Raw genomic sequence first — 20,057 nt, forward strand, 5'->3', positions numbered from 1 at the left:
GAAGGACAGAAGATAGTCGGTAAGATAGTTTTATCAGAAGGACAGAAGATAGTCGGTAAGATAGTTTTATCAGAAGGACAGAAGATAGTCGGTAAGATAGTTTTATCAGAAGGACAGAAGATAGTCGGTAAGATAGTTTTATCAGAAGGACAGAAGATAGTCGGTAAGATAGTTTTATCAGAAGGACAGAAGATAGTCGGTAAGATAGTTTTATCAGAAGGACAGAAGATAGTCGGTAAGATAGTTTTATCAGAAGGACAGAAGATAGTCGGTAAGATAGTTTTATCAGAAGGACAGAAGATAGTCGGTAAGATAGTTTTATCAGAAGGACAGAAGATAGTCGGTAAGATAGTTTTATCAGAAGGACAGAAGATAGTCGGTAAGATAGTTTTATCAGAAGGACAGAAGATAGTCGGTAAGATAGTTTTATCAGAAGGACAGAAGATAGTCGGTAAGATAGTTTTATCAGAAGGACAGAAGATAGTCGGTAAGATAGTTTTATCAGAAGGACAGAAGATAGTCGGTAAGATAGTTTTATCAGAAGGACAGAAGATAGTCGGTAAGATAGTTTTATCAGAAGGACAGAAGATAGTCGGTAAGATAGTTTTATCAGAAGGACAGAAGATAGTCGGTAAGATAGTTTTATCAGAAGGACAGAAGATAGTCGGTAAGATAGTTTTATCAGAAGGACAGAAGATAGTCGGTAAGATAGTTTTATCAGAAGGACAGAAGATAGTCGGTAAGATAGTTTTATCAGAAGGACAGAAGATAGTCGGTAAGATAGTTTTATCAGAAGGACAGAAGATAGTCGGTAAGATAGTTTTATCAGAAGGACAGAAGATAGTCGGTAAGATAGTTTTATCAGAAGGACAGAAGATAGTCGGTAAGATAGTTTTATCAGAAGGACAGAAGATAGTCGGTAAGATAGTTTTATCAGAAGGACAGAAGATAGTCGGTAAGATAGTTTTATCAGAAGGACAGAAGATAGTCGGTAAGATAGTTTTATCAGAAGGACAGAAGATAGTCGGTAAGATAGTTTTATCAGAAGGACAGAAGATAGTCGGTAAGATAGTTTTATCAGAAGGACAGAAGATAGTCGGTAAGATAGTTTTATCAGAAGGACAGAAGATAGTCGGTAAGATAGTTTTATCAGAAGGACAGAAGATAGTCGGTAAGATAGTTTTATCAGAAGGACAGAAGATAGTCGGTAAGATAGTTTTATCAGAAGGACAGAAGATAGTCGGTAAGATAGTTTTATCAGAAGGACAGAAGATAGTCGGTAAGATAGTTTTATCAGAAGGACAGAAGATAGTCGGTAAGATAGTTTTATCAGAAGGACAGAAGATAGTCGGTAAGATAGTTTTATCAGAAGGACAGAAGATAGTCGGTAAGATAGTTTTATCAGAAGGACAGAAGATAGTCGGTAAGATAGTTTTATCAGAAGGACAGAAGATAGTCGGTAAGATAGTTTTATCAGAAGGACAGAAGATAGTCGGTAAGATAGTTTTTTTGCTCTTTTTTTCCCCAAGGAGTACTTTTTTGATTTTCCTTCATAAGGCACACACTAGGGCTGCCTAAGACTCCTAAGAAGCAGTGAGACTGACGAGAAAGTCCGCCTCGACCCTGTTTAAATGGTGAAAGCCTGGGAAGGAGAAGTAGGTATTTCATTGATTTTCCGAGTCAGAAAAGAGAGAAAAAAAATCTAGTACCTATGTACTGTACCCACACACCAGCAACATTTTCATCAAAAATATTGCTTCTTAACAATCCAGGAGGGTTTTGCAACAGTCAAGTAACTTTCAAGACTTCTTTCTGAAACATTTTTGTCATTTATCAGATCTGTACTGAGTTTCATCTTGAACATTGCTCAACATTTGTTTCGCAACACTTGCGCAACTGTTGTTTGGGTGTATACTAGGCTCACCAATCAGTTTCTCCTCAATGCTGTCACCACACACCAGCAACATTTTCATCAGAAATATTGCTTCTTAACAATCCAGGAGGGTTTTGCAACAGTCAAGTAACTTTCAAGACTTCTTTCTGAAACATTTTTGTCATTTATTAGATCTGTACTGAGCTTCATCTTGAAAATTGCTCAACATTTGTTTCGCAACACTTGCGCAACTGTTGTTTGGGTGTATACTAGGCTCACCAATCAGTTTCTCCTCAATGCTGTCAGTGTATACGGTGTGCTTTTCCTATTACATTACGTGTATTATTTCTATTCCAGGTACGTTGATACCGAAGAGTGCCGTGGACTCTCTAGTACAAGCCCTGGCGTCCGATGCAGAATCCACCACTGTAGAACCTCCTGATGATGAAGAAGAGAAGAAGAAAACACGTACGGTGTGCTTTTCCTATTACCTACGTTACATTACGTGTATTATTTCTATTCCAGGTACGTTAATACCGAAGAGTGCGGTGGACTCTCTAGTACAAGCCCTGGCGTCCGATGCAGAATCCACCACTGTAGAACCTCCTGATGATGAAGAAGAGAAGAAGAAAACACCCACCCCCATCAAGAAGAAGCCACCCCAGGAAGAAGTCTCCGACGATACAGACGATTCCGATTAATCGATTCCGGGAACTATCGGTTCGTTGAAATATCGATATTTTTTTTTGTATATTCCGATTAGTCGATTCGTGGGAACATCAATTTTATTGTTTCCCTTCAATTAACTGGTTCGCTGAACTATCGATTGGTATATTCCGATTAGTCGATTCGTGGGAACATCAATTTTATTGTTTCCCTTCAATTAACTGGTTCGCTGAACTATCGATTGTTTCCCTTCGATTTCGATTCGTGGAACTATCGATATTTTTTGTATATTCCGATTAATCGATTTGTGGGAACGATTTTTTCATCTTTCGATTAATCGATCCGTGGGAACGATTTTTTTATATTCTGTATATTCCGATTAATCGATTTGTGGGAACGATTTTTTCATCTTTCGATTAATCGATCCGTGGGAACGATTTTTTTATATTCCGATTAATCGATTTGTGAGATTATACGGCCGTGCTATGCCGAGAAAGAAAAACAAGGCATCACCTTGATTGTTTCTTTGAAATATTTTTCCTTTCGAATAATCCGTTCTTTGAAATATCGATTTTTTTTTCTATCTGAAAATGGATTGAAGGGTCTTTGACTGAATAGGTGTCTGGAAAAAAGGGCCTAATGGCCTATCGTACAAAATGTGTTGGCTTTCATTTTTATTTGGATAGATAGATAATAATAATAATTCAGTTTTTATTGTACATAAAATTCAAACATGAATGTATACAACGTCGGTATCTTACACTAATAGGTACTAATAATAAAACTTACGCTAAAAACATGATACGCTAAAAAAAATAAAAAAATGTGAAAATGCAGAGCATACAACAAATTAGATCAAATTTACAAAGTTTTTCTTTGTAAATCTTATGCTTCATTACATTAAACTCTATAAGTCTTCTGAATGTCAAAAATCACAATACAGGAGGTAGGCCCTTAAATTAGACACCTATGCTATTGTTCACCCTAGTGTGAGTCTTTCAAGACTTCTAATAAGTCGCGATCTTCAAAAGATCATTTGAAGTGTAGGTCAGAACAAGAATACGTCAAGTTAGGAAATTTGTTTACTATTTCTGACTAGAAAGACCTGATCCATTGATTGACCCCCTGAGTGTACACACTCTAATGTTTTTTTTTTTTTTTTTTTTTTTTTTTTTTTTCTCTTTCTAACTGTGGAGGTTCTCTGACAAGCAGTCATGTCCTGTTAATAATCAGAATTTTGCTACCGATGCTTTTCTAAGTAGATCAGGTATGATATCCGGCTTTTTTTTTTTTTTATCACGGGTTCCCATTTTTTTCCAAATCCTTCTTCTTTTAACCATTTCTTATATTTTGAATTAGAGTTGTTTTTTTACTAATCTTTTAACTGTCTCGAAGGATAGGTTTTTTGTTTGTGGAATTCGGATTTGGGTTCCTTTTTTAGCTAAGAAATCTGCTCTTTCGTTCCCATCGAGTCCACAGTGTGCTGGTACCCATTGAATTGCCAGATTTTTCTTTAGATGGTAGAGCTGTTGTATGATGGAACGTATTTCTCTAATTTGATTGGAAGGACTTTCATTAATTTCATTTGTGTTAGTAATGGCTTGAATTGCAGCTTTTGAGTTAGAGAATATGACTGCTTGTTGGAATCGGTTTGCACTGAATAGTAGGTGTTGGACTGCTATCTTTATAGCCTCTACTTCTCCATCAAAACAAGGAGTACTTTTTTGATTTTCCTTCATAAGGCACACACTAGGGCTGCCTAAGACTCCTAAGAAGCAGTGAGACTGACGAGAAAGTCCGCTTCGACCCTGTTTAAATGGTGAAAGCCTGGGAAGGAGAAGTAGGTATTTCATTGATTTTCCGAGTCAGAAAAGAGAGAAAAAAAATCTAGTACCTATGTACCCACACACCAAAGGAGTACTTTTTTGATTTTCCTTCATAAGGCACACACTAGGGCTGCCTAAGACTCCTAAGAAGCAGTGAGACTGACGAGAAAGTCCGCTCCGACCCTGTTTAAATGGTGAAAGCCTGGGAAGGAGAAGTAGGTATTTCATTGATTTTCCGAGTCAGAAAAGAGAGAAAAAAAATCTAGTACCTATGTACCCACACACCAGCAACATTTTCATCAGAAATATTGCTTCTTAACAATCCAGGAGGGTTTTGCAACAGTCAAGTAACTTTCAAGACTTCTTTCTGAAACATTTTTGTCATTTATTAGATCTGTACTGAGCTTCATCTTGAAAATTGCTCAACATTTGTTTCGCAACACTTGCGCAACTGTTGTTTGGGTGTATACTAGGCTCACCAATCAGTTTCTCCTCAATGCTGTCAGTGTGTACGGTGTGCTTTTCCTATTACCTACGTTACATTACGTGTATTATTTCTATTCCAGGTACGTTAATACCGAAGAGTGCGGTGGACTCTCTAGTACAAGCCCTGGCGTCCGATGCAGAATCCACCACTGTAGAACCTCCTGATGATGAAGAAGAGAAGAAGAAAACACCCACCCCCATCAAGAAGAAGCCACCCCAGGAAGAAGTCTCCGACGATACAGACGATTCCGATTAATCGATTCCGGGAACTATCGGTTCGTTGAAATATCGATATTTTTTTTTGTATATTCCGATTAGTCGATTCGTGGGAACATCAATTTTATTGTTTCCCTTCAATTAACTGGTTCGCTGAACTATCGATTGTTTCCCTTCGATTTCGATTCGTGGAACTATCGATATTTTTTGTATATTCCGATTAATCGATTTGTGGGAACGATTTTTTCATCTTTCGATTAATCGATCCGTGGGAACGATTTTTTTATATTCCGATTAATCGATTTGTGAGATTATACGGCCGTGCTATGCCGAGAAAGAAAAACAAGGCATCACCTTGATTGTTTCTTTGAAATATTTTTCCTTTCGAATAATCCGTTCTTTGAAATATCGATTTTTTTTTCTATCTGAAAATGGATTGAAGGGTCTTTGACTGAATAGGTGTCTGGAAAAAAGGGCCTAATGGCCTATCGTACATACTATTTTGGCACCATATTATACTTTTATTCGTTTTCGTCTCTAATTTAAGCACCACTGCGAGTTTTGAAAAATCCGTTCTTAGGATACCTTTACTTACTAAAAGGCAAAACAACTATCTTACTTTATATGTAAATATTCCCACCCGTTTTGGCCATGGGTCGATTTTTAGTAGTTTTTTGGTCATAGTTTGGAAACCACTGCGAGTTTCGGAAAATCCGTTATTAGTGGGCCTATTCAAATCAAAAGGAAGATATTTTCGAAGTTTCATCAAAGTCGGTCCAGCCGTTTCGGCTGTGCGTTGATTATGAATGAATGAATGAATGAATGAGTCAGGGTTTACTCTTTTATTAATATAGATTAAAGGTCTTTTTACCAGGAACACGAAAGTGGTGGTGCAAATTTTGTCCAGAAAACCAAAAAGCAAAAAACCAAAAAACTTGTTTTGGGGGGATTTTTTTCACATTTTCTCACACAAATGAGCTCTGATTTCGAAATTTGTCGCGACGACCTATGAACTCAAAGCAGGAAAACTTTTCAACACTTCAGTCGTTATTTTAAGACCGGTTTTAGCGTCACCTATGTTAAGCTACGCCGAGCAAGGCCAATAAATGGATGGGTGACTTGAACCTTATATTGGGAATAAAGGGAGAACGGGCTCTAGTCTTGATTTTAAATCATTACATGAAAGTAAAATCAAAAAATCAAATCAAGAATGATAATAAACTGAATATTAAACAAATTAGGTAGGTACATAGGTACTGATTTTCTTTAATCACGATCGAATAAACTACGGGCTAAAAAAATTCCCGGAGGGACGGACCCAGCTTGTTTTTAGTTTCTTCTTTTACTTTTTTCCGAACACCTCGCCTTCTATTTTTCTCTTAACACGTTGACTTCCATGTGTCTCTCAACACGTTGATTTCCATGTTCCTGTTAACACGTTGACTTCGGGTTTCAGACCTGGGTGCGGCCGGTGACAATGTGAAGCGAGTCAAGGTTTACTCCTTCCTGAGGAAGCACTCTACCGGTAAAGCTACTACGGAACTGCACATTGTTCACGTAGAACGCGGTATGTCATGGGAAGAAGCAATGGACAAGTACTCGGATCTCACTGGAGCCAAGGAAGGATACTATCTGTCCCATCAGGTAAATTTATAGCAATAGTCAGCTCCCATAGCGCCGTGGTACTCGCCGTGGTACTTTCACGCGTTAGACCCGGGTTTGATTCCCAGCTGGGTCACAAAATTTGTATCTTGGAAATGATCGATTCCTGAGTGTGTTCTCTTGGGAGGTTAAAGCATCCAAGTTATTGAATCGGTCTGCTAGCTGTCACATTTTTTCCTACTACATATTTACTATTATTATTAATTAATATCGGTTTTATTGTATCAATATTTTTCTTTTTTTTCCACTGTAGAAACGCTGCTACTCTCTTACTTTTTCTTTGTTTCCTCTCTCCCCCCCCCTCCTCCCCCGTGTATAATATTACCCCTTTTGTGCTCGGTTTTATAACATTTTCTCGATAACTTCGGATCAAAAGATTTATGTAAAAAAGAGAGAAAGAGTAAGATCGAGGTATTCCTTATAGCTTAAATTCGTTGTTAAAAAAAAAAACTGGTTTTTGATTTATTTAACTCTTTTGGTTTAAAGAATAAATTGGAGGTCTCTGAGAAACAACAGATTATATTGAAAATAATAAAGAGATTTCATAGAGGGAAGTGGAACTAGTAAGGTCGTATCGTCCCGATAGCGAAGAGAGGAGGACAGGATAGGAGAAAGCCAGCCGTTCCGAGAACGAACCTTTTCTGCCTCAGATAAAGTTCACCCCGGGCGGGGATCGAACCCGCGGTCTAGCACTTATAAGGCAGATGCGCTACCCTCCTAAGTATCTTGTTTTTCTCAGAACCCTTTAGTTTTATAAATCGGAAAAAGTTTGGCATTATTAGGAACCTTTCGTGTCTGTCCTTGTTTGAAATAAGATTTGTTTATTTGTCTCTCCTTTATTTAGTATGTTCGAATATTTATTTGAAATAGTTTAGTATGTTCGAATTTGTGTTTCCCTTTTCTTCTTTTTTTTTACGTTTTCTGTAAATGCCTCTTATATCATCTTTTAGTTTTAGACATAATGTGTTTATTTTGTGAATAAAAGAAATAGAATCTATTGGTACTGAGGAAATGTTCATGACAAAGATCCTGAAAGACTTTACCTGTAAATGCCTCTTATATCATCTTTTAGTTTTAAGGACATAATGTGTTTATTTTGTGAATAAAAGAAATAGAATCTATTGGTACTGAGGAAATGTTCATGACAAAGAGCCTGAAAGACTTTACTGTCCGGTTGTCATCAGTGAAACTCGCCAGAAGATTTGTACCCATACTTAAAGGTCTCCAAACTTTTAAAAACTGTTACAGTAGATTTCACCAATATTTCCTCAGTTCTTAGAACGCCTGTTGAGCTACCCATACTTAAAGGTCTCCAAACTTTTAAAAACTGTTACAGTAGATTTCACCAATATTTCCTCAGTTCTTAGAACGCCTGTTGAGCTATCAGACTGTATTTCCTCAGTTCTTAGAACGCCTGTTGAGCTATCAGACTGTATTTCCTCAGTTCTTAGAACGCCTGTTGAGCTATCAGACTGTTAAGTTCCATTTGATTTGTAATTAACAAAGTTGTTAAGCCAAGAGGTTGTTAGGGGCTAAAAAGGTTGGTGAAATCCACCCTTAGGTACTGGCAGGAAACACTTTGGTTTTGTTTAATGGGTGCTTTCCAATCCGCGAATAACTGCTCACTCCGAACTCTTTTCACTTCAAAACAAATACAGTGTATGACGGTAGTGAGAAGTTGATGCCGGAATAGTCTCGTGTTAAAATTAATTCTAGGCAGAATTTCGACATTGTGAAAGAAATGTGTGTATTCCGGTAGTGAGAAGTTGATGCCGGAATAGTGTCGTGTTAAAATTAATTCTAGGCAGAATTTCGACATTGTGAAAGAAATGTGTGTATTCCTTTTGCAAACGGAAACGATTTCCCCCCCCCCTTCAAAATGACGGATTTGCTACGGTTTAGGGCAGGCGCTATTACGCTAAAATAGGGGAAATGACCTTAAAAAAAAAAAAAAAAAAGGAGAAATGGTCTCAGTTTCCGAAAGGAAAACACGACTAAGCTCATCTCTTCAAAAGAGATTCCATTTTGTATTGTATAAAATATTTTTACTCTAAACAATTAATTTGTAAGTTTTTTGTTTTTGTTTTTCCTCCCTTAACTTCATGTTTCATTTCTTCTATTTTTAAGTCCATGTGAGCTAGATACGCATTTGAATTTGCAACAAAATATTTCTTTAAGTCCATGTGAGCTAGATACGCATTTGAATTTGCAACAAAAATCACTTTGGATTTTTCCTGGAGTGTAAATTGTTTTCGCAAGTTGAAAATTGAGAAAAACTCTTTATATCAAACGTTCTTTGGCATTAACCTAGACTATGTATATCAAATTTTGTTAGGAGAAAAAATGTAAAAAACAAAAATTAATAAACGAAAAAAAAAAGAAGGAAAAAACATTCCTTTTTCTGGCATATCTGTGTATGTTCTTTCTCGAAATAATTTATTAAATAAGGGGGGGGGGATAATTTTTGTATACTTCCAACTTAAATATTCCAACATTTTTGAATCGCAAGCGACCTCCGTGGCCGAGTGGGTATCACACTAGGCTTGCACGCAGGAGGTCCGGGTTCGATTCCCGGTGGGGCCGAGGTTTTTTCGGCTACTGTGCTTGGAGTTCGGGGTGTGCACTCAGCCTCGTGAGGACAATTGAGTAGCTACTTTAATCGAGTAGTGACCAGTGGCGGCATTACAAGTCAAAGAAACGAGCGATGATAAATTATGAGTAAATGAAAGACTTGTAATATTGTGATACCAGCAAAGTTGTGAAAAATCTCTCTGCTTTACGACAAAGATTCATGACATGATTTGATTTTGAACATTTTCGAATCGCTATAGCACGCTGTATACACCAGGTTCCCGACCAGATCACTGAAGTTAACCAACGTTTAGCGAGGTTGGTATCGAGAGGAGTGCCCACGTCAACACGTTCTGCTGGCTATATGGTTAAAACGAATAAAAAGAACGAAAAATTCTGTGTAAAAGAGAGAGAGAGAGAGAGATAGATAAAACGTAGTTCGAAAAAAATTCCCAATGGGGCATTTATTGTCTATTTTGACACAAAATACAATAATTACTAGGTAATCATAAAATTCTCATTTTACAAAAACAAATAAAATTAAAACAAATAGGAATAAATTGTTGTTGTTGTTGTTTATTAATGCAAAGGAATTGATTATTATGTCATTTTCCTACGCGCGTCCCAATATTTTCCTACAATATCATTGTTGTTGTTGTTGTTGTTGTTGTTGTTGTTGTTGTTGTTGTTGTTGTTGTTTATTAATGCAAAGGAATTGATTATTATGTTATTTTCCTACGCGCGTCCCAATATTTTCCTACAATATCATTGCTGTCTTCCACGGCAGGGCAAGTAATTAAGTGTGCTGCATTCATGGGTGATTGATGTGAGCATAATGGGCATATTGGGGAGTCAGCACAGCCAATTCTGTGGAGGTGCTCTGACAAGCAGTCATGTCCTGTTAATAATCAGAATTTTGCTACCGATGCTTTTCTAAAGTAGATCAGGTATGATATCCGGCTTTTTTTCTTTTATCACGGGTTCCCATTTTTTTCCAAATCCTTCTTCTTTTAAACCATTTTTATATTTTAGATTAGAGTTGTTTTTTATACTATCTTTTAACTGTCTCGAAAAGGATAGGTTTTTTGTTTGTGGAATCGTATAAGAAATAAAAGAGAAATATACAAAAAAAGAAGAATAATGGGAAAATAACAATTCTTTTTTAAGATGAAAGAAATTCGTCTTTCGTTCCCATCGAGTCCAGCACAGTGTGCTCCTGGTACCCATTGTAATTGCAGATTTTTTCTTTGAGATGTAGAGCGGCTGTTGTATGATGGAAGGTATTTTCTCTAATTGGATTGGAGGATGCTTTCATTAATTTTCATTTGTGTTAGTAATGCTTGAAGTTGCAGCTTGTTGAGTTGAAAATATGACCTGCTTGTTGAATCGGTTTGCATGAATAGCTTAGAGGTGTTGGGAACTGCTATCTTTTTAGTTAGCGTATAGCTCTCTCCATGCGAGCAAAATTGGTGTGTATTCCGTACTGGATGTCAAAACGCAACGTCAGGTATGAGTGGGGACTAGAAACAGCGGAAGTCACCCTGAGAAACACGACAGAGGCGCGTAGAATGTAATGCAATGGAAAAAAAGAAAAAAAAAACAAATCAGGCTGGAGTATTTGCACAGTCAGAGAAAAAGCCAAAATTCTCAGATGCTACGCTTACGCTTGCTTGAAAATGGGGCACGCCCACTATGAATGTCGGCAAGAAAGGGGACCACAGAAAATCAAATAAATAAATAAAAAATAAATACATTTTATAAACCCCTTTTCTGTGAATGCTATTCAAATCCATCTCATTCTTGAATAAATCGAATCCCGGATTCAATACACACACACACACAAAAATATTCCCAATGATTCCTGATTGAGCACTAGGATTATTTTTCACCAACCTTTTTTCAATCTTTTAAGCTCGTAACAATTTTTATCAGATTAAGCATTATACTTGGAAATTTCTCACTGAATTTTGTACCCCATCGGGACTTTGGAAGGGGCCTAGTAGGGGCCATTTGTCTACAATTCACTGAACCACTACTATCAGGCATAAGTCTTACGTTAGATTTTAAGATAGGGAATGAAATACTGATGACATTCGATAGTCCGACGCGATGATGATTCTAGGAATCTCCTCTTGTTGTTGCCTGTTACTAGAGGCAGTCATGTTGGCCAGGAATCTCCAGTTATTGTCTGCTAGTAGAGGGAGTGATATCAGTTGTAAATCAAATCCGGTCTGCACCCAGTCTGTGAAAGAAGCAATAAAAAAAATCATATTATAGTAATGTGCTAAAATTGAAAGAGGCGATAAGGTTCGTTCTCGGAACGGCTGGCTTTCTCCTAAACCCTCTTCCTCCTCTCTTCGGTTTCGGGACCTTAGCAAGTTACAGTTCCCTTTATCAAACCTCTGAAGAAAAATGAGATTAGCTAGCCTAGTTCAGATTGGAGGGTAGCACTGTCTCGTAAGCGCTAGGTCGCGGGTTCGATTCTCGCCCGGGGCGAACTTTCTCCTACATAGGAAAGACCTTAGCAGTTACAGTTCCCTTTATCAAACCTCTTAAGAATACTTACTTTCCTTCCTATAGGATAAGGAAAGTAAAAATGAGATTAGTCAGCCTAGTTCAGATTGGAGGGTAGCACTGTCTCGTAAGCGCTAGGTCGCGGGTTCGATTCTCGCCCGGGGCGAACTTTCTCCTACATAGATAAGGTTCGTTCTCGGAAAGGCTGGCTTTCTCCTATCCTGTACTCTTTCTTCGATTTTGGGAAGATAAGACCTCTATTGTTACAGTTCCTCTATCAAACCTCTTGAAGAAAAAAAAATCTGTATTCTAGGGAGCGCCGACTTTTCAGTTGTTATAGCACGTTACTTTCTCGGATCACTGAAGTTAAGCAACATTCAGCGAGGTTGGTATCTAGAAGGGTGTCTACAGTTCTCTCTATCAAATACGTATATATTTAAAAAATAAAGAATTCCTCTTTATTCCTTCCCTTTTTTACATTTCCTCCTTTTTTCCCCCCCTTACTTTCCACCCTTTGATTTTGTTTGTAAATTATTTTGTATTTATTTTGTACTCATATTATTGTATTTATTACTGTTGTAATATTCTACCTACTGTTAAAATATGAATAAAAGAAAGCATTAATAATACTAATACTAATTTAAAATTCGTGATAACACTATTCTGTACATCAAGGGTGGGGTGGTAGAGAATGCCATAGGCATTAACCCCACCCTCGATCAAACTAGTTACAGTTCCCTCTATCAAACCTCTTAAAAAAAAAAAAAAAATCGGAACGATAAGTTCTCAGTAGTTACAGAGTTCCCTCTATCAAACTTTTTCTTTTTCTTACCTTGACTATTATATTATTTCTAGAACTTGTCAGAATTCCACGGTTCTTGAAATGTCTGGCTTTCTCCTACCTACCCTGTCCTTTTCTCTTCGATTTCGGGACGATAAGACCATAGTAGTTACAGTTCCTTTTATCAAACCTTTCTTTCTTGTTAGCATGGTAGACTTTGAATCAGGAGGTTGGTGGTTTGAGTCCAAGAAGTCATTTCATGAAACTTAGTGTATTGAGTGGGAAACGACATTTGTGACAAGCATTTATGCTTGACACAAATAAATTCCTTTATTTTACTCACCAACCTCAGTGGTGAAGTGGTTAGCAAGGTGGACTTCGGATCTGGAGGTTGGTGGTTCGAGTCAAAGTCAAGTCATAAAATTCAGCATAGTGCATTATGCAGGGAACGATATTTGTGACAAGCATTTATGCTTGACACAATTAAAATTCCTTTATTTTACTCACCTTGACTATTATTATTCCTAGAACTTGTCAGGATTCCTCTCTGTGCGTTGGCAACACTGGTTCGATTCATATTGGACATGGGCACTCTGGACTGACTAGAACCCACAACACTAGGTCTGGAAGACTGGGGGGAGGGCGTGGTCAAAGCATTTGATTGGCGCGGGGCAACTCTCGAAGGTGCGTTCTCATTGGTTGACTTGTTCATGGGCGGGGCAAACTGATGAGAAGCAATTCCATTGGTTGATGCGGTCGAAAGTCCCGCCTTATTCGAAGTCTGATTGGTCAAATGATTCTTCACGCTGCGATTGAAAATTTTATGAAAAAGTAAGAGCAGACCTGATTTGTGTTGAACTAGGTTGTAGACTTCGGGTAGAATAAACTGGCCTAAACTTTTACAATAAAAATAATTTGGCCATAATCAAGACTACTAGAGACAGGGATTCAGCCTATTTGCTTGCTTGGTAGCGGGTCTGCCTTGTAAGCGCTAGACCGCGGGTTCGATTCCCGCCCGGGGCGGATTTTATCCTGATGGGATAGTTCGTTCTCGGAACGGCTGGCTTTCTCCTATTCTGTCTTTTTTCTCTTTTCGATTTCGGAACGATAAGACCTTAGCAGTTACAGTTCCCTCTGTCAAACCCTCTTTAGAAAAAAAACTTACTTCCTCTCTAGCTCGTCGGATCAGAGCTGCTCTTTCTTGCACAGGATTAGGTGCCGGGGTATCGCGAGATTCTCGATGTTGCGATATCCACAAAAGTTGTGAAAAAGCTCTGCTTTACCACAAAGAATTTGAGATTTTTTTATATACATATATAGAGTGGGCTAGGTCTATCGAACTCACCATCAGGATAGTTAAGTCGTCTGGTTTTCTGTCGTGTTGGTTGATTGACGGGTTGTACTGTAGGCACCCCACTGCTAGGAGGTATCAATACTTCACATCTAGGTGTTAGGGGAGCACTCAATGATCTGGCCCCGTCTTCTTCTACATCTGAACACATAAAAAAGACACTATTACACTTGAAAAAAAATAATAATAAATAAATAAATAAAAAATAGTAACGTTACAGTTCCCTCTGTCAAACCTCTTTTTTTTTTAAAAAAAAAGAAAGAAAACTTTTACAATAAAAATAATTTGGCCATAATCAAGGCTACTAGAGACAGGGATTCAGCCTATTTGCTTGCTTGGTAGCGGGTTTACCTTGTAAGCGCTAGACCACGGGGTTCGATTCCCGCCCGGGGACAGATTTTATCCTGAAAGGATAAGGTTCGTTTTCGGAACGGCTGGCTTTCTCCTATCCTGTCTTTTTTCTCTTTTCGATTTCGGAACGATAAGACCTTAGCAGTTACAGTTCCCTCTGTCAAACCCTCTTTAAAAAAAAACTTACTTCCTCTCTAGCTCGTCGGATCAGAGCTGCTCTTTCTTGCACAGGATTAGGTGCCGGGGTATCGCGAGATTCTCGCTCCAATTTCTTATCCGAACTTTTACTAGACGTGATTCCATTAGACAGACCTTGCTCCTCCAGAATATGCATGTACTCGGTGAGAGCATCTATAACACAATCATACCTAATAGTCAGCTCCCATGGCGTAGTGGTCACTGCACTCGCCTTGCACGCGGGAGACCCGGGTTCGATTCCCGGCGGAGTCAAGCGTGGTCACTGCACTCGCCTTGCACGCGGGATTCCGGGTTCGATTCCCGGCGGGGCCGAGGTTTTTTCGGCTCTGTTGTGCTTGGAGTTCGGGGTGCACTCAGCCTCGTGAGGACAATTGAGTAGCTACTTGATTCGAGTAGCGACCAGTAATTTTCCCAAGGCAGACACATAACTTCAACAACACCCACAACAACAAACAATAATAATAATAAGAAAGCTTACCTGGTGCAATATAAGATGATCCATAGGTATGGGGGAATCACAGAATTCACAAGGCAGACACATAACTTCTTCGTCGTCTATTGCTTGATTGTGAACCATACGATCCTCATGTAAGAATTCGTTCAGACCCCTCAGCTCAGCAGGGGTCAAGACTTGGTTTTGAACTCTTGGCTCAGCTCGAGGTAAGACTTGATTCTGACCCCTTGGTTCAGTACGGGTTAACAGTTGGTTTTGAACTCTTGGCTCAGCTCGGGGTAAGTTCTGACCCCTTGGCTCAGCTCGGGTTAACAGTTGATTCTGAACCCTTAGCCCAGGCAAACGGATTGCCTGCTGGGTGAAGGAAAAAAAAGTCAATTTTTGGACTCAGGGGGTGTTGCGAATGTGAAACAGTAGTTAAGTGATTAACGTCGTAATGATTGAAAATTTTATGAAAAAGTAAGAGCAGACCTGATTTGTGTTGAACTATTTAGGTTGTAGACTTACAAAATTCGGGTAGAATAAACTGGCCTAAACTTTTACAATGCCAGCCTAGTTAGCTTAGTTGGTAGTGCGTCTGCCTTGTAAGCGCTAGGCCGCGGGTTCGATTCCCGCCCGGGGCGGATTTTATCCTGATGGGATAATGTTCGTTCTCGGAAACGGCTGGCTTTCTCCTATCCTGTCTTCCTTCTCTCCTCGATTTCGGGACGATAAGACCATAGCAGTTAAAGTTCCCTCTGTTATAGAGTGGGCTAGGTCTATCGAACTCACCATCAGGATAGTTAAGTCGTCTGGTTTTCTGTCGTGTTGGTTGATTAACGGGTTGTACTGTAGGCACCCCACTGCTAGGAGGTATCAATACTTCACATCTAGGTGTTAGGGGAGCACTCAATGATCTGGCCCCGTCTTCTTCTACATCTGAACACATAAAAAAGACACTATTACACTTAACAAAAAAAAAAAATAATAATAAATAAATAAAAAAATAAGACAAAAAAAACCATGCACTGAGGTAACATAAATAGATCCACTTTACTCTTACAGCATAACTTTACGGGTTGAGTGGATTGGAACACACCACATGCCTATGCCTTCAGGCACACTCCAGGGTTTAGGTCTAAGTTTACCAGTCCCTTAGGATGAATTTAATTTGAAGAAACCATTTATAGTACAAAATCCCAAGTGCGAAATTCCAGACTAGTTGACTTGGAGAGTAGTGCGCATGCCTTGTAAGCGCTAGGACGCGGGTTCGATTCCCGCCCTGGGCGGACTTTATTCTAAACAGATAAGGTTCATTCTTGGAATGGCTGGCTTTCTCCTATCCTGAAAAAAAACACTATTAATTTTCTTCTCTTTTTCGTCATATTATGAGAATTTGACCCTAATAATAGCACCTAGCCTACTGCTGGAATTAAGGGGACTTTTCGGTCCTAATCGAGCTAATCGGGCAGTTGAAACAAGCTCTATTAATCTATTATTTATTACTCCAAGCAACCTCCGTGGCCGAGTGGGTATTACACTAGGCCTGCACGCAGGAGGTCCGGGTTCGATTCCCGGCGGGGCCGAGGTTTTTTTCGGCTCTGTTGTGCTTGGAGTTCGGGGTGCACTCAGCCTCGTGAGGACAATTGAGTAGCTACTTGATTCGAGTAGCGACCAGTGGCGACATTACCAGTGTAAAAAGATTATTGAAATATGGAAATTGATTGCAAAGGAATGTTGCGATATCCACAAAAGTTGTGAAAAAGCTCTGCTTTACCACAAAGAATTTGAGATTTTTTTATATATATAGAGTGGGCTAGGTCTATCGAACTCACCATCAGGATAGTTAAGTCGTCTGGTTTTCTGTCGTGTTGGTTGATTAACGGGTTGTACTGTAGGCACCCCACTGCTAGGAGGTATCAATACTTCACATCTAGGTGTTAGGGGAGCACTCAATGATCTGGCCCCGTCTTCTTCTACATCTGAACACATAAAAAAGACACTATTACACTTAACAAAAAAAAAAAATAATAATAAATAAATAAAAAAATAAGACAAAAAAAACCATGCACTGAGGTAACATAAATAGATCCACTTTACTCTTACAGCATAACTTTACGGGTTGAGTGGATTGGAACACACCACATGCCTATGCCTTCAGGCACACTCCAGGGTTTAGGTCTAAGTTTACCAGTCCCTTAGGATGAATTTAATTTGAAGAAACCATTTATAGTACAAAATCCCAAGTGCGAAATTCCAGACTAGTTGACTTGGAGAGTAGTGCGCATGCCTTGTAAGCGCTAGGACGCGGGTTCGATTCCCGCCCTGGGCGGACTTTATTCTAAACAGATAAGGTTCATTCTTGGAATGGCTGGCTTTCTCCTATCCTGGCTGGAATGACTGGCTTTCTCCCATCCTGGCTGGAATGGCTGGCTTTCTCCTATCCTGGCTGGAATGGCTGGCTTTCTCCTATCCTGGCTGGAATGACTGGCTTTCTCCTATCCTGGCTGGAATGGCTGGCTTTCTCCTATCCTGGCTGGAATGGCTGGCTTTCTGACCTTACCATTTTCTGGTTTAGTGAGAGCATGCCTCGTGGACAAATGGAAAGCTTGATACTTCATAAGCACCATCTTCCCACACCCATCACATCTATCCGAGCGAGAGCCACAATAGTCAAGATGTTCTGCTAGCTCAGATGCAGGGAGCTCTACCTCACAGATCATGCATGAGACAAGTCGCTTTGGACAGGAGTTAGCCTGTGGGAAGAAATAATTAATTCAGATTGTACGCGTTGCGGAAAAAAAAATCAAAATTTCAAATTTCCCGCCAACTTTACACGCTCATGAAGGCTCTGTGTTAAGTTACCACATCATTTTCCACACGCCAAGAAAGGCCGAGAATGGCCTATCTCAGCCCAGTACATAAACACACCCTGATAGACATCAACTTGAAACCTTTACAGAAATTTGGCTTTTTTTGTTTAAACATGCACAATGCAGTTTACTAGTTTAGTGATGCTCCAGCAAGAGGAAGGGGGTCATATTGAGGAAATATTGTTTTATCATCTTTTGATCTAATTTTAGAAAAATTTCAAACATTTTTTTTTTTTTATTCCTTTATTTTACTCACCAACCTCAGTGGTGAAGTGGTTAGCAAGGTGGACTTCGGATCTGGAGGTTGGTGGTTCGAGTCAAAGTCAAGTCATAAAATTCAGCATAGTGCATTATGCAGGGAACGATATTTGTGACAAGCATTTATGCTTGACACAATTAAAATTCCTTTATTTTACTCACCTTGACTATTATTATTCCTAGATATTTGTGACAAGCATTTATGCTTGACACAATTAAAATTCCTTTATTTTACTCACCTTGACTATTATTATTCCTAGATATGTGGGGTAAAGGTACGCATTTGACTTTTTTTTACTTTTTGATCAATATTTCAGTTTTGAGTAACTTTTTTTCAGTCGAATCAAATATCATTTTGAAGAATACAAAATTATCTGTATTCCTAGAACTTGTCAGGATTCCTCTCTGTGCGTTGGCAACACTGGTTCGATTCATATTGGACATGGGCACTCTGGACTGACTAGAACCCACAACACTAGGTCTGGAAGACTGGGGGGAGGGCGTGGTCAAAGCATTTGATTGGCGCGGGGCAACTCTCGAAGGTGCGTTCTCATTGGTTGACTTGTTCATGGGCGGGGCAAACTGATGAGAAGCAATTCCATTGGTTGATGCGGTCGAAAGTCCCGCCTTATTCGAAGTCTGATTGGTCAAATGATTCTTCACGCTGTCAGGGGCAGGTTGGGATGACACTTTGAGAGCGGCACTAATCGAGTTCACACACTCCTTGATGGCAGTGTCCACAGTGCGTGAGGAAGTGGAAGGGGTAGCACGTGAATTAGGAGTACCAAGTGAATTAGAACGAGTAACACATGAATCATAAGGAGTAACAGATGGATTAGAATGAGCAACAGATGGATTAGAATGAGTAACAGACGAATTAGGAGCAACAGATGGATTAGAATGGGTAACAGATGAATTAGGAGCAACAGACGAATTGGCAGGAGCACCAACAGATGTGAAGACAGGTCTCAATAGATCAACAGTGGCAGATGAAGGTCCTTTAGAAGACAGTCCAGATCCCAAGGTTGTACCTGATGATGAAGAGCTAATGTCTACCTGGAATAAGAACAAAACAGTGAAGAATGTATCAGTGATGAAGGTCAATATTACCCCACTATGGGACTGCTTGTAACTTATACTTATAAGTGATTCTGTGAAATTGGAAACAACATATTGAATGTTATCGGCTAATTTATTAGAAGTTCATTAATTCTTTTCATCAAACAAATCCTGTCCTTAAGCCTAGTTAGCTTGTGTCGTGAAATCGGAAACAACATAATATTGAATGTTATCGGCTAATTTATTAGAAGTTCATTAATTCTTTTCATCAAACAAATCCTGTCCTTAAGCCTAGTTAGCTTGTGTCTACCTTGTAAGCGCTAGTCGCGGGTTTGATTTCCGCCCGGGGCGGATTTTATCCTAAACAGATAAGGTGGGTTCTGGGAACGGCTGGCTATCTCCTATCCTGTCTTCCTTCTCTCTTTCCTGTCGGGATGATAAGACCTTGGCAGTTGCAGTAACCGCTATCAAACCTCCTAAAAAAAAAAACTTGATATATTCAAGTAGAAAAATATTGTAACTAACAAGACAGTAATTACATCTAAGTACGTTATCCAGATGCATATGAGAGCAAGGAGTCATCAACCCAAAATGAAAGAACCAATCAGAATGTGAGAATTCCTTGCATTGTTGAAATTAAGGTAAAGGTCTATTTTTATAAACTCTCTCTTTTAAAAAGCAGAGGTAGCTTCGATATGTAACCTTTTTTACAAGAGATTGGTCCAAGAGGGCGTAGTATGCCTCTCATCAGATGAGCGAGAAGAGACAAAATACTTCCCATTTAGGTGCTGGGTCAACACGAGAACACCAGAAAGTAACCCGTTGAACAATGCTGCAGTGAGCACCAAAGTTGTGACATAATAACAGAAAGAAATTGCATTTACATTTTTTTTTTTTTACAATCATACCTAATGGTTCTTAACCAGTCTAGTTAGTTAG

At 39.0% G+C, this 20,057-nt stretch overlaps 1 protein-coding gene and 2 long non-coding RNA genes across 3 annotated transcripts in view; 2 read left to right on the forward strand and 1 right to left on the reverse strand.

Moving 5' to 3' along the window:
* Positions 1 to 5,545, forward strand: part of LOC103506972 (protein strawberry notch-like) — a 45,873-nt gene extending 40,328 nt beyond the window's left edge. Inside the window, 2 exon segments of the mRNA XM_026821933.1 lie at positions 2,231 to 2,297; positions 4,999 to 5,545. Of these exon segments, the coding sequence (XP_026677734.1) occupies positions 2,231 to 2,297; positions 4,999 to 5,107 (176 nt within the window). The 3' untranslated portion in view covers positions 5,108 to 5,545.
* A 1,414-nt stretch (positions 5,546 to 6,959) lies between these two features.
* On the reverse strand, positions 6,960 to 8,018 carry LOC113466483. Its single transcript, XR_003390869.1, has 2 exons — positions 7,897 to 8,018; positions 6,960 to 7,772 (listed from the first exon to the last, which is right to left on the reverse strand). It is a non-coding gene; the product is annotated as an uncharacterized LOC113466483 (long non-coding RNA).
* Positions 7,779 to 8,429, forward strand: LOC113466484. The gene is made up of 2 exons (XR_003390870.1): positions 7,779 to 7,949; positions 8,038 to 8,429. It is a non-coding gene; the product is annotated as an uncharacterized LOC113466484 (long non-coding RNA).
* The last annotated feature ends 11,628 nt before the right edge of the window (positions 8,430 to 20,057 follow it).

The sequence above is a fragment of the Diaphorina citri genome, unplaced genomic scaffold (genome assembly GCF_000475195.1).
Source record: "Diaphorina citri unplaced genomic scaffold, Diaci psyllid genome assembly version 1.1 scaffold277, whole genome shotgun sequence".
Classification (NCBI taxonomy): domain Eukaryota; kingdom Metazoa; phylum Arthropoda; class Insecta; order Hemiptera; family Psyllidae; genus Diaphorina; species Diaphorina citri.